Source organism: Lipophrys pholis (assembly GCF_963383615.2).
Source record: "Lipophrys pholis genome assembly, chromosome: 14".
Classification (NCBI taxonomy): Eukaryota; Metazoa; Chordata; class Actinopteri; order Blenniiformes; family Blenniidae; genus Lipophrys; species Lipophrys pholis.
The window spans coordinates 16,285,922-16,298,557 of record NC_137633.1 but is presented as its reverse complement, the minus strand read 5'-3'; the positions used below and the strand labels follow the sequence as shown (position 1 = coordinate 16,298,557).

General features: G+C 40.5%; 2 protein-coding genes across 3 annotated transcripts; both read right to left on the bottom strand.

The window, feature by feature from the left end:
- Positions 1 to 3,210: 3,210 nt before the first annotated feature.
- On the bottom strand, positions 3,211 to 5,281 carry gjb10 (gap junction protein beta 10). Of its 2 annotated transcripts, XR_013936016.1 has the most exons (3): positions 5,177 to 5,247; positions 3,437 to 4,782; positions 3,211 to 3,333 (listed from the first exon to the last, which is right to left on the bottom strand). XR_013936016.1 is itself a non-coding variant. In XM_080480545.1 (2 exons), the coding sequence occupies exon 2, from the start codon at positions 4,675 to 4,677 to the stop codon at positions 3,889 to 3,891; it is 789 nt and encodes a 262-aa protein (XP_080336671.1). In that variant the 5' UTR covers positions 4,678 to 4,782; positions 5,177 to 5,281; the 3' UTR covers positions 3,211 to 3,888. The 2 variants fall into 2 exon arrangements, 1 of the variants encoding a protein (XP_080336671.1); XM_080480545.1 differs by having other exon boundaries at positions 3,211 to 4,782; positions 5,177 to 5,281.
- Positions 5,282 to 7,081: 1,800 nt separating this feature from the next.
- On the bottom strand, positions 7,082 to 11,180 carry ppie (peptidylprolyl isomerase E (cyclophilin E)). The gene is made up of 10 exons (XM_080480544.1): positions 11,127 to 11,180; positions 10,547 to 10,645; positions 10,414 to 10,457; positions 9,570 to 9,596; positions 9,345 to 9,426; positions 9,139 to 9,242; positions 8,927 to 9,050; positions 8,646 to 8,831; positions 8,412 to 8,554; positions 7,082 to 7,290 (listed from the first exon to the last, which is right to left on the bottom strand). Exons 1-10 carry the CDS (start codon positions 11,155 to 11,157, stop codon positions 7,222 to 7,224), a joined length of 909 nt encoding a protein of 302 aa, XP_080336670.1. The 5' UTR covers positions 11,158 to 11,180; the 3' UTR covers positions 7,082 to 7,221.
- Between the last annotated feature and the right edge of the window lie 1,456 nt (positions 11,181 to 12,636).

Genomic DNA, 12,636 nt, shown 5'->3' with positions numbered 1-12,636 from the left:
ACACTGACATTCACATCTTTGGGGTAATTTAAAGACACCAATTAAATTCAAATACATGTTTTTAGACTGTGGAAGGAAAATGGAAAATACCCAGTGAAAACTGACCCAGCACAAATGCAATACAGTCTGCACACACACACAAAAAAAAAAGTCTGAAAACTGTTCTACATGTTTTCATATGAAGGAATGATGCATGTTTAGAGATTCACTCGCTGAACGCAACAACTGTCCATCCTGAGTGATCGTCAGAGACTCAAACTGTTGGAAGCAAGGCCGCTTAAAAAGACCTGATATCAGCGTTCGTCCTTGATACGTAGGAAGAAACGGGTGAAAATGTTATTTCAAACAGAGTTTGGTGTGTTTGTCAAAGCGACAGCACTGCTTCGGTCCGGAAGCTCGAGATCAAGCAGAGGATCCATCAGCGTCTGAGCTCACGCCAGAGGGTGGGCCAACAACTTTGTTGAAAGAACTCATTCCTGTGATTTAGGACTTTAAAAGAATACAACCTTTCCCTTCACCGCTGCCTAAGTTTTGTTGTCGCTCACTAGACAAAGATGCAGCCCATCTTGACACTTTGTCCTTGTCACTATGACAACTGTTTGAAATAAGAGTTAAGAGTGATTACAGCACATTGAATATGTTTTTTCAACCAATTTAATGGGAAACTCCTTTGTTGTGTTTGTTTTCTGAGCTATTACAAAAAAAAAAAAGACCTGGTGGTAAAAATAGAGCTACATCAACACAACATCAGCATCAACAGACTCCAGTGCAGTGAGACGTATAAGACGAACATTTGACGTTGGAGGAGGGAAAGAAAACGTTGCTCCTCCACTTGAGGTTAAGAACTGGTCCAGGCAGTCTGCCGGGGCCACGCCTGGAGAAGTGCACAGCGTGACTCAACCTCTGCCAGCTGCTGCGAGTCTCAACAAGACGGACCAACACAACAGGACAAACACAACTCTTTCCACTGTGAAAGGAAGGAAACCTACCAGAACAGAGGAAGCTCGGATAAGATGAGAAACGATACGCCAGACGAACTGGGATGGTCTCTTATTGAGAGTAATTGTTGGCTGGCTCAATTACATAATCGTTCGATCATGTTAGGGCAGAAAATAAGAGAATCACCATCTTCTGAGTACTGAGTTATATGTTCTCGTCATCCATTCATATCTGATACTGGTTAATCGAACTTGAACTTGTCGGGAGCTGCATCCAGTCCCAGCTGATAAGTGAAACCAGATAAACCCTGGCCATGTTACTGATCCACAACAGAGCCAACACAGACAGACAACATGATCAATTACACTCATCGACACAGATCACGTGCTTGTTGGAGGAAACCAGAGAACACATGGAGAATATGCAAACATATCATCAACCCATACGAGCAGGATTTACTTTTCCACAAACATAACACAGGAACCCTAAAAAGTGCTGCAGTAGAGTAACCAGAGACAATTGTCTGGTGAAATGTTTGAGCGTCCTTTGGCTTATTGTTCATAAAATCATCATGGTTCCCACATCGTCTGGTAATGATAATAATGTTTTGGAAAAATAAAGATTGGTGCCGATTCATCTTCTCAATGTTGAAAAAGCAAGTTTCAAAACCACATCAAGAAAATCAAGCGTTACCATGTCTGCAGGACTGAGATAGGAATGCTAGAATAGTCATATCTGAGGAATTATACACAGTCAGTTCTTTAAAAGTGACCCGATCCTTCTTTGTTTTTATTTAATCTGCAGAGTCTCTTTTTTCATTTCCTGTAAGGGTTGTGTGTGTGGAGTAAGGTAGCATCGCTCGAGCATCCAAAATGGAGATTTTGAGCTTTAGTGTTTGCTGCATGTCAAATTGGCTTATATGTTCTAATAGCCGAGGTCATCCAGGACTAACTGAGGTGTGACATTACTGACATGAATAACACTTTGTTTTTGTGGCAAAGATTTCTGTCTGCCCACTAACTGATGGTTAATTAATCTTATATTCATTTTTTAATCAAGAAACAAACAAAAAATTATATTAAAAAACAAAACTCCAAAAAAAAAACCCAGGAGGGGCAGTCGATGGGGTCTCAACAAATAATATTTGCCCATGAAAACACTCAAAAGTTATGGGCCTGTTTAGATATTTATTGCACTCACATACACACAGTCCAGTGTACAAGTGATGATGAACTCAAAACTTTCAAATCGCACACACACACACACACACACACACACACACACACACACACACACACACACACACACACACACACACACACACACACACACACACACACACACACACACACACACACACACACACACACACAGACACACACACACACACACACACACACACTGCACAGTAATTCAAAAGTAAGCCATATCTACTTGTCTCATCCTAACCCCAACGTAGGTGAAACTTTAAACACGTTTATATGCTTTCCTGATGAGTTCTTTTCCATTGCGATATCTTGAACTCCATCTGAGGAGTCAGGTTGCTGTCTGTCATATCCCTGCTGACACGGAGGTAAAGAATTGGATTTCACACACTGACTGGGACATTAAACAGAACCCAACTGAAAGTCACCTGAACAGTAAACTGTTAGCAGTGTTGCCTGCAGGTTATCCTATCTTTGTTTGTGGAAAAGCTGCTGGAGTTCTAAACACGGTGTCGAGGTGCCAGGCCAGAGGCAGATATCGCTCCATCTCACAAGTACAAACAGAATGAAAGAGAAAGAGAGAAGACATGTTCACTGTGCCTACATCTCTCCTGTGGCACGCTGCCGGGGTAAACGATCGGCGTCGTCTGCGGCTGCGCCGGCGGACAAAATTCCAGCGCTGGGTGGATCCACACGTCAGCAAGGATGAATCAAACCGAGGAGTGGGAGACTCCTCCTCTTCCCTCCACCGAGTACCAATCAACCAAAACAATGAGCCCACTGCTCTTAGCAACAAGGCAATCAGTGGGGCCAATAGGAAGGGAGCACTCTATGAAAAACATGGAAAAAGTCGAGAAGAAAGGAAGTGTGAGTGCTCGGCTAAACCACACCAGTTGTGCTGAATCAACACGTCTCTCAGTGTAGGCAGAGTGCCTGGTGTACACTGTTCTTCAGTACACTCCCTGTGTAAACCCCCCCACCCCTCCTGAAGCATGTATTACTTATACACAACTGTATAGTAACAGGAACTGTCTTTGTAGTCCTCACCAAGAAAGAAACACGTGTTCAAAACGCTAAAAATATTCATCTTTAATGAAAAAATATTCACAAATACACAACAATTTTCAGCACAATGCAGTAAAATATGCACATCTTGATATTATTAACACCTCTGTTTACAAAAGTGTTCCTGTTTGCTCTCTACTGCCTGTTCAGAGGAGTTTAAACATGATGACAAAGAAAAAAAAAAAAGCAGCACAGTATCACTCACAAAAGGAAACAACTTTTCAAACTGTTTGATAAATTATAACAAAGTTCATAAATACTCTCAATATGAACTCAAGTACAGGCTGGACGAACACGCTGAGGGTGGGCATGAGCAGAGGGAAAATCTTACACAGAGAAACCACATGTGTTTGTAAAAGCAGAGTCGCCTCTCCAAAACCACTGAGTGACTCATACAATTCATCTCAAGGCCTGATCTCGCTTTTTTACTCTCTGCAATGGGCAACAGATCTGAGAATGTGAAAAAAAAAAAAAAAAGAAGAAAACTCTCAATAGTGCACACATTCCAGGTCAATGACACATCAGTGTTGTCGTCCAGAATGTTATACACTCAGGAAACAAGGAGCTGACTTTGTTGCAGTGCAGCCTCAGACTGTACAAATCTACATGTGTGTTCAGAACGTCTGAGGAACGTTTCGCGCTTTGTTTTGAATCAAGTCTTTCCTTGAGAGTCAGTCTCTCAAGATATGGCGACGCTGTATGCGGGCGCGGGCGTTTCCGGGGTGTTTTTGCTCGTCTTGAGGGCGTTGGGCTCCATCAGGTTGCTCCCGCTGGAGAGCGTGTTGGTCATGCTGCGCTGACCGTGGTGGACTGTGCTGAAAAACTCGCGGCAGCGTTTCCCCACCAGGTAGGTAATTTCCAGGAGGGAGAGGAAGATGCACACCAAGCTGGTGACCACCATGAAGAGGGTGAAGATGCGTTTCTCTGTCGGCCGGGCGATGAAGCAGTCCACCTTGTTGGGACAGGGCTTCTGCTCGCACTTGATGAGCGAGGGGAAGTCGTAGCCCTCGTAGATGTGGTAGAGGAGGTAGACGAAGGTGGTGTCCACCCCTATTTTGAAGACCAGCGTGAGGACGTAGGTCCACCACAGGCCCCCGCGCTTCTTGCCGGTGTCCTTGTAGAGACGGCGGCAGTTCTCTCCATACTTGAGCTGGTGCTTGCGCTCCCGGTCCTCCCTGTAGGCGACGTGCATCACGACCAGGAGCGAGGGGCAGGTGACGAAGATGAGCTGCAGGGCCCACAGTCGCACGTGCGAGACGGGGAAGAAGTGGTCGTAGCAGACGTTGTGGCAGCCGGGCTGAGCCGTGTTGCATTTGAAGTCCTTCTGCTCGTCTCCCCACACCTTCTCAGCAGCCACCACAAACACCATCACTCTGAAGAGGAAGACAATGGAGAGCCACACACGGCCGAAAGCCGTGGAGTATTTGTTCACTCCGCTGAGGAGTCCCTGGAGGAATGCCCAGTTCATGGTGAGGTCTGTTCACAGACTCTCTTCTCTCTTCCAGCTGATAGAAAACAGGGGAAGCTCTTTACGGTTGAAACGGCACAGACAGGCTTCAGAATCACCACCAGTCTGAAACAGAAGGAAATCACAGACACAAGGAAAAAGAAAACAGTAAGACAACAGAGAAACAAAGTAAGAGCTCAGAATTCAGTGTTTGTCTGGTTTTTATCACGCGCAAAAAAAGAATAGATAAGTGGATTAAGCATTTTAAAATAGCGAATATTCAGTTATATATGATAAAAAGAAACACATGTAGCTCAGTACGAAAGAACAATCCTGTCCAAGCTCACTCAAATCAGGCACTCGCTTCCTTCGGACTGCGCTAAAGTTTACTTCTAACTTTCCACATTCCGTGCGTAATTGCGCGTATCACCCCTCAAATAAAAACCCAAAACCCTAAACAAGCTGAACATTTCACGATAATTCTGGTTACATTTCTCTACGTATCGATCTGAATACTGACCGTTTCTCGGGCTGTCGTCTCGGGCGCGAGTCGGAGTGGAGCAGCAGTGTTCGGATGAGCCTCCTCGAATCGAAGCGAATCTCAGTGGATTTCCCAACAGGACGGAGCGGAGGAGGTGGAGGGGGTGGAGCTGTCTGCGTGCAGCGTCTTCTCACCTCTCAACCTGCCCAGGTGTGGCAGGCAGCTCGATCCACCCCGGGTGCCTTACCGGGGGCTTTTGTTGCTTTTCAAAGGGGCATTTAATAATATTGGTATGTTAAAGGAAACGTTTTAATGGGGTTTGGGAACAACGTTGACGCTGAAAAGAAAGCCTGTTTACTCATTTACTGTGATTCACAAGAAGTTAAAGTATCTTAGATTACATGACTACTCTATGATTACACTAACCCGTTTTTCAGGCATGTAAATTAGATATAGGATGTATGTATGTATGTATGTATGTATGTATGTATGTATGTATGTATGTATGTATGTATGTATGTATGTATGTATGTATGTATAAATGTGTGTATGTTTCTAAGTATGTGTGTGTATAGTCAAATATATGTTATCTATTTTGTCTGAATATAGTTTTATAAAATACAAATGTATTTTTTTATATTATCAATAAGGGTTTATATATGGAGATACGTATGTATTTGGAGTATATCCATATATGTCGGTGTACATATGTGATTGCAGACTTGAATTATCACGTCTATAAATAAAATAAAATAAAATAAAATAAATTAAATTAAATTAAATTAAAAACAAATAAATAAATAAATAAATAAATAAATAAATAAATAAATAAATAAATAAATAAATAAATAAAACAGTCTGTTAGTTTATAGAGTGGAAACAATTACTTTAAACTAATTCCACCATACATTTTATAAGATCTTCACATTTGAGTCCATATCTTGTCACAGTTTAAACTTCAATAAATCGGATTTTTTAGAAAAACAATATGTGCACCTTGTGAATTCATTTCTGCCACCGTGAATATAATTATTTCTTCTAAAATTAAAGTATTTCATAGCTTATAATTAATTCTTTATTGCTTGCTTTAATGTGTTTCTCATTTCTTTGTAAAGCTCTACTGTACTTAATTTCTTTGTCAAGCTTAAGTGTATTTATATAATTTCTTTGTAAAGCACTGTGAATTGCTTTCTGTCCAACAAGTGAATTATACAATAGAAATATATTTTCCTTGCCTCAACATCTCTTAGAATCTATTTAAAGACGCTAAACGCTGCAACATATTTCAAAAATAAAAAGTACATAAAGTGTCTTTTCTTGGTAAAAGCAATGAATATTTCTGAAGCTGTATCTGGGAACTTCTGAATTAAAGAAAAATTAGAGCACAAAGGAGCTACACTTTCCACCAACAGTAACCATACACAGCAATCATGATACGAATATTCAATATTTCAACTAAGTTTAGGGAATCATAATAAGCTTGTCATTACATCTACATGAAATTGTGATATTTACTTTTTTTTTCAGCAAATGAAAACAGCAGAGAGGACATCACTCTGTTCCTTTTTGAGACCAATTTTGTTTATAATACAAAAAAGGCCAATCTTTTCACACTTGCATTGAACTGTGGTTCATTGGTCTGCGTTACAACTTTTATCATATGCTGCTAGTTTATTACTAAAGCTTTTTTTTTTAAAAAATATTAATTCTGAGAATTCCCAGTAAAACTTATGTTCATGAATTAATAGTTTGGAAGAAATAATTGTAAGACCAGTTGGTTGGACCTTGTTAATATCGTCAAAATGTAAGACATAAAGTCAATTTTGACATCTGAAAGAAATGCACAAGTGTAAGTCCTAAAATATATACATATCAAATATCAAATACTCACTGAAAACTCATCAGGACATCCGTTCATTTTTGTAAAGAAACACACATTAAGTTCTCCTTTCTTATTTAAAAAATGTTTATTGGAATATTTACATGGCAGAAGACGCTGTGTCAAAGTACAAAAGACCATGAACACACTTTCGCAGACATATACTGCATTTACACACACCCATACACACAAACCACCTGTCCTTTCACACATATTCTCCACAGTCAGAGATGATCACTTTCTGCTTCGTCTTGCCATCTTTTGATCCCTCAGCCTGAAGAGAGAAAACAGATTTAAATGATTTAGGAAATTAATTGAATTGAAAAAAAAAAAAACTGTTCCAAGGCTGTTCCAAAATATTGTCATGGAGTGATGTTTTGATTCTGGTACACATTCCTTAAAATGATCACAATAATTTTTTTCCTGCCTGCCACTCTCCACTACTTTCTAATTATTATTTATTCACACATCTGTCAATAACTCGACAACAATGTTCAGATTTATTTGAGACGACCAGAGGTTTTAATCTAACGACACAATAAATACTGACATTATAGATTGCTGCAGGAATACAGTGCAACTGTTATTCTTTTTTTTTTTTAAGAAATATTGCTAAGCTGAGATCAGCTGGAAACGCACATTTGCTTTTTCCAGATTGAACTATTGTAATTCATCAGTCATTTGTCTTGCAGGCACATGTTTGAAACGCCTGCAACACTTCTGACAGCCTGCAGTGATGTGCCTAAATTGCACCGTCAGTCAGCTGAGGTTGGCTCCAGCACCCTGAAACTCAACCAACTCAGCAGCACAGACGATGGATGGAAATGATGAGCTGCTGACAACTCGGTTTCACCTGTTATCATACTTGTATTGTTGTTGTTTTTTTTGCATTGTTTTAAGTGATTTGACTTTCATAGCTGGGATAAAGTTTGCATTTTTGTTGTCTCTGATCCAATAATAATAATCTGATGCGTCACTAATCTATTGAATATGTGATGTATTTTGCAGAAATCAATATTCCACCATGACAACTCTTGAATTGGATATGTTTTTGGTTTGTACCAAAACTGATGTCACTCCTCATCCCACTTACTCACTGATTTGGCTCAATGTTATTTTTCTATCCTCCCAGAAGACAAAGTTCAAGCAGCAGGACATTGTTTTGTCAACATGAAAGAGAACCAGATTGAAGACAATTCTTGACACACAAAATAAGACTTTCAGATGTTTTTAAGAATGACTGCCATGCTGGAACCAGCGTATCACTTTGAAGGAATCTTAAATCTACCTTGTGCTTAGTGTGGGTGAATATAAAGTGAATAGTTTAATTGAATCACAAATCACGAAAATTTAAAATATTATGTAACAAATTGATAAAAACCCCTGTACCCTTACCTCCATTGCCCGAAGCACATCCATCCCCTCCACCAGCTCTCCAAACACCACGTGTTTCCCATCCAGCCAGTCTGTTTTGTCAGTGGTTAAGAAGAACTGAGAGCCATTAGTGTTTGGCCCTGAGTTGGCCATGGACAGCTGGCCTGTGAGAAAGAAAGAAAAGGCAGCGTTGAGCCACGTCAACCTGCCAGTAAACACAAACGGGAAGCTCCTGAGCTCCGGAGACCTCCTGACCTGGAGCGGTGTGTTTGAGGACGAAGTTCTCGTCGTCAAACTTTCGGCCATAGATGGACTTCCCCCCGGTGCCGTTGTGGTTGGTGAAGTCGCCTCCTTGGCACATGAACTGCGGGATGATGCGATGGAAGCAGCTGCCCTTGTAGCCGAAGCCCTTCTCATGAGTGCACAGGCAGCGGAAGTTCTCTGTGAGAAAACAAACCGTTTTCCAATTCAAACACAGACTGTTTGTACATGTCGTTGCGGCTGATATTCAACGCTCAGCATTTATGTGTAGGGACCTGCAGTCATGGGAACGACGTCCGCCCGGAGGAGGAAGCGCAGCCTCCCTGCCGGCTTGTTGCCGATCTTTATGTCCATGTACACCTGAGGATTGACTCTGCCTTTTTTAGCCGGGGGCTCCGCCTGGAAGGACAAATTCAACCCGCCTTCATTTCATGACTTATTCAGTCTAAATCTGAACCATCACTGGTTAGGAAGACAGAATGGTCACCTCCTCTGCTGTTGTTTTGTTTGTTTCACCAGCTGCTGCTTCGGCCTCAGCCTCTTCGGTGGTTTTACCAGAGAATTTCTTGAGCCAGTCATCATCAGACCACACTGAGGGGAAAAGCAAATTAACATAAGCCTCACCTCTGTGAAAAAAGGATTCCTTGGTTAAATAAACAAAACGGACGTAGACGCATGTTTCTAATACGTCACCTGGTCGAGAGGAACCCTCCTTGATCCTCATTGGTTTGGCGATGTTTACGCGGACGGTCCGTCCAAACAGTTCTGACTCATTCTGGTTGTCAAAGTGAAAAAAAAAAAAAAGAAGAAAAAAAAAAATCAGGAACCTTTTAGTGAACTTTTGGACACTCACTCAAAATTGTTTATGGAAACAGGAATAGAAACTTTGTTGCCATAGCAGTCATGTAGGTCACTCACCATGTTATCAATCGCTGCAGCAGCATCCTGCAGTGGTAAACAACAAGTAAGTACAGAAAGATTCACAGTGACGGTTTCACCAATTATTGGAGGAATGCTTATTTTGTTGTTTAGTCACTTAATATCACAATCACAGACAAGAGAGATAATACATTAAAAATGGAGGTAACGTTCAGAAATACACATAATTGTTATTCCCAATGTTATAAAACTGTTACACACTCAACGCTGTCTGAATGTGTGTCAAAGTCAAAACTTGTTGAGTCCGGTTAGAGTATTTATAGAAAAGCTGAAAATCCTGGTGTGTACCAAACAATTGGAGTGAAGGCTCTGTGAAAAGTAACTGTCAGCCCATTCCCATAATAATTGTTTTTTTTAATGCCAATGGAAGTGATTGTGAGCTCGTCAAAACTGCTTCCACAGAAATCTCACGAGTTGAATTCACATGACATAGAACTCTGTTAGAAACTAATAGCTTATACATCAAAAAAGCATCCAAAACACAATATATTTATGTATTTTGTTCCAGTGATTAGAATGAATGAAAATTCAAATGGATTTGAATGTAAAGAATACACAGTTTCTCGTTTCTATTTTTTTTACATAAACATGCAGTAATTCACAGAAATGTAATTGTTTGTGTGTATGTAGCCAAAACAAATCAAGACTCGAATGTAATAAATCAAGGTGCTAAAACTCGTCAAATCTGGACGTGATTGTTTTCGAGATTCTCTCTCAGATTGCAGATTTGTAAAACCCTTTATGGTTCCTTAATGTGCCAACAATGTGATGTTAAACGCAAACTGGAGGCTGGTGTCAGTGAAGCAGAGTAACTTGTACATACCTCAGCCAGCTCAAATTCAATAAAAGCAAACCCTCGGTGCTTTTCTGAAAGAAAGAAAGAAAGAAAGAAAAGATGTGAAAGAGCTTAAAACCCACAGTTATTCTGCAGCTGCACATTTCTGAGAAGATCTCACCTGTTTCATAGTCCAGTGGGATCTGGATGTCTGTCACATCTCCAAAAGGAATAAAAGCTGCATGCAACACCTTCTCATCCACCTCTTCAGCCAGACCACCTGAGGAACAGTCGGAGATGTCAAACAGATTGAAGGAATGTAGATTCTAATGTTTTATCAGACAATAATCAGACAACTGAGGCGGTTGGTGCGTTCAATGAACTTCATGTAGCGTGGGTACTTTAAAGTTTTTTTTATTCATTAGTTGTTAGTGTTAAGATTGTGTCATTGTTACATTCAGGTAAACAAAGTTTGTACGATCGTTTAAAGTCTCAGCATTTACGCCGATCCGGTTTCCTGACGTTATTACATCTGGCAGCAACAAGGGACGCTTAAAGAAGTCAGTCACCAGTTAACGGGGAAACCAGTGAATACACCGGCATTTCATCCCTCTCTCGTTTTTTCAATGTCCTTCGCAAGCCGCTCATTGATATTCCGCTGGATCCACTGTTTCTTTTAATGTCGTGTTTGAATTGTGTATGCTTATTGATCTGAAGCATACGTTAAAGTTATTTTTAGTGGAAAACTAGCGGGTACTCACCGACATACAAAACTCGTTTGCTCGTCGCCATGTTGGATTTCACCTTTCAACTCTGACCTCGAAAGCCTCTCATTGGTGGAGCGGAGTTAAGCCCCACCCCCTGGGAGATCATGCGCGCACAGCGCTCCCTGTTGGAAGAAGCGGCCATCGCTTTTTAACCCTTCATAACCTGAGAGAAAGTTGATATTTCACTGTGATTTTAACCTTTTCCGCGGCAAGAATTGAAACACCAATGCTCAGATGGTCGTCATAGGACATTTCAATGATTTAAACTTAAATTAGCACACTTGTGTGCAAAGTGTTCTTTGAAAAAAATCACTAATACCACAGAAAAATTATAACTTCTTTTAAAAAGTTTTGTCTAAATACAATTGAGCCCACCAATCTTACTATATAATGCATATTCTGAGAAGGAAAAAAGTACCTTAACAGGACTTCCTAATAGCACTGGACAAAAGGTATATGTGCACAATGCTTTGTTCAAACAGGGTTTTCCATCCATCCATCCTCTTCTATATATTTTGTCCGGTGCAGGTTCATTGGGTGCTGGAGCTGATCCCACAGAGGGCAGGATGCATCACAGTGCAAACACACAGAGACTGACTACCACATGCACGCTCATTCACAACTAAGGTTACCAATTAACCTCACATGCATGTTTTTCAACTGTGGGAAGAAACAGGATTAACTGGAGGAAACACTTAGGGAGAACATGCAAACGCCTCACAGAAATTTGAACCCACAACATTCTCACTGTGAGGCAAGGACATTAACAACTGCACCACCGTGCGCCACAAGGATTTAATAGTTTATGTATTTTATATTCTATGTGCAATCGTTCTTTTGAAAGGAACGGTAACAAATGCAGAAGTTATTAAATATAGATGCTCACTCCATGAAGGGTTGAAGTGCATGAGCTTTTAGAAAAGGAAAATTTGTCCCAGAACTCAAAAGTCAAGCAAAGGTTTCTGGGGAGGAGGATTGGACTCAATAGGATGTAGAAAAAAAATGTGAGGCCTATCACTCGACCTATGTTCTTCTTAAGTACTGGTGTGATTACACATAATGACTAACAACACCTTTGTTGTAGTAACGTTGCTGTGATGTGAGTCACTGTGGATGATATCACTGCTGTGAAACTGAAAAATACCCTGCCTGAAAATGATGCTATTTACACATGTGTATTTCCTCCTATAGGACTTTAAAACAATAACTTTTCTGTTAGACGTTTCCCTTTCTCTTTGTGAACTCCTGACTGAAAAGGGAAAAAAGTGCGACCATGTTAACTACTGCATTTCCTGATACAACAGTGAAGAAAAAGCGCTTAAGCTCCCCAATATGCTCCTGACTTTAATACGGCAAGTTTTCTCTTGTGCCAAGTGATAATTTATGGTTCAATGTAGCACTTAATCCTATTTATTTTTTCAGATGAGAGAATATTAAAATATATACAGTATATATACATATATATATGTTATTGGCATCCATCTGCAATAAAAGAACACAACTC

Coding starts and splice junctions, on each gene's coding strand:
- gjb10 (XM_080480545.1), bottom strand. CDS start 4,677: ATGAACTGGGCATTCCTCCAGGGACTCCTCAGCGGAGTGAACAAATAC.
- ppie (XM_080480544.1), bottom strand. CDS start 11,157: ATGGCGACGAGCAAACGAGTTTTGTATGTCG. Junction 10,458..10,546: donor CCCACTGGACTATGAAACAG/GTGAGATCTTCT, acceptor TCTTTCTTTCAG/AAAAGCACCGAGGGTTTGCT. Junction 7,291..8,411: donor ATGTGCTTCGGGCAATGGAG/GTAAGGGTACAG, acceptor TTCTCTCTTCAG/GCTGAGGGATCAAAAGATGG.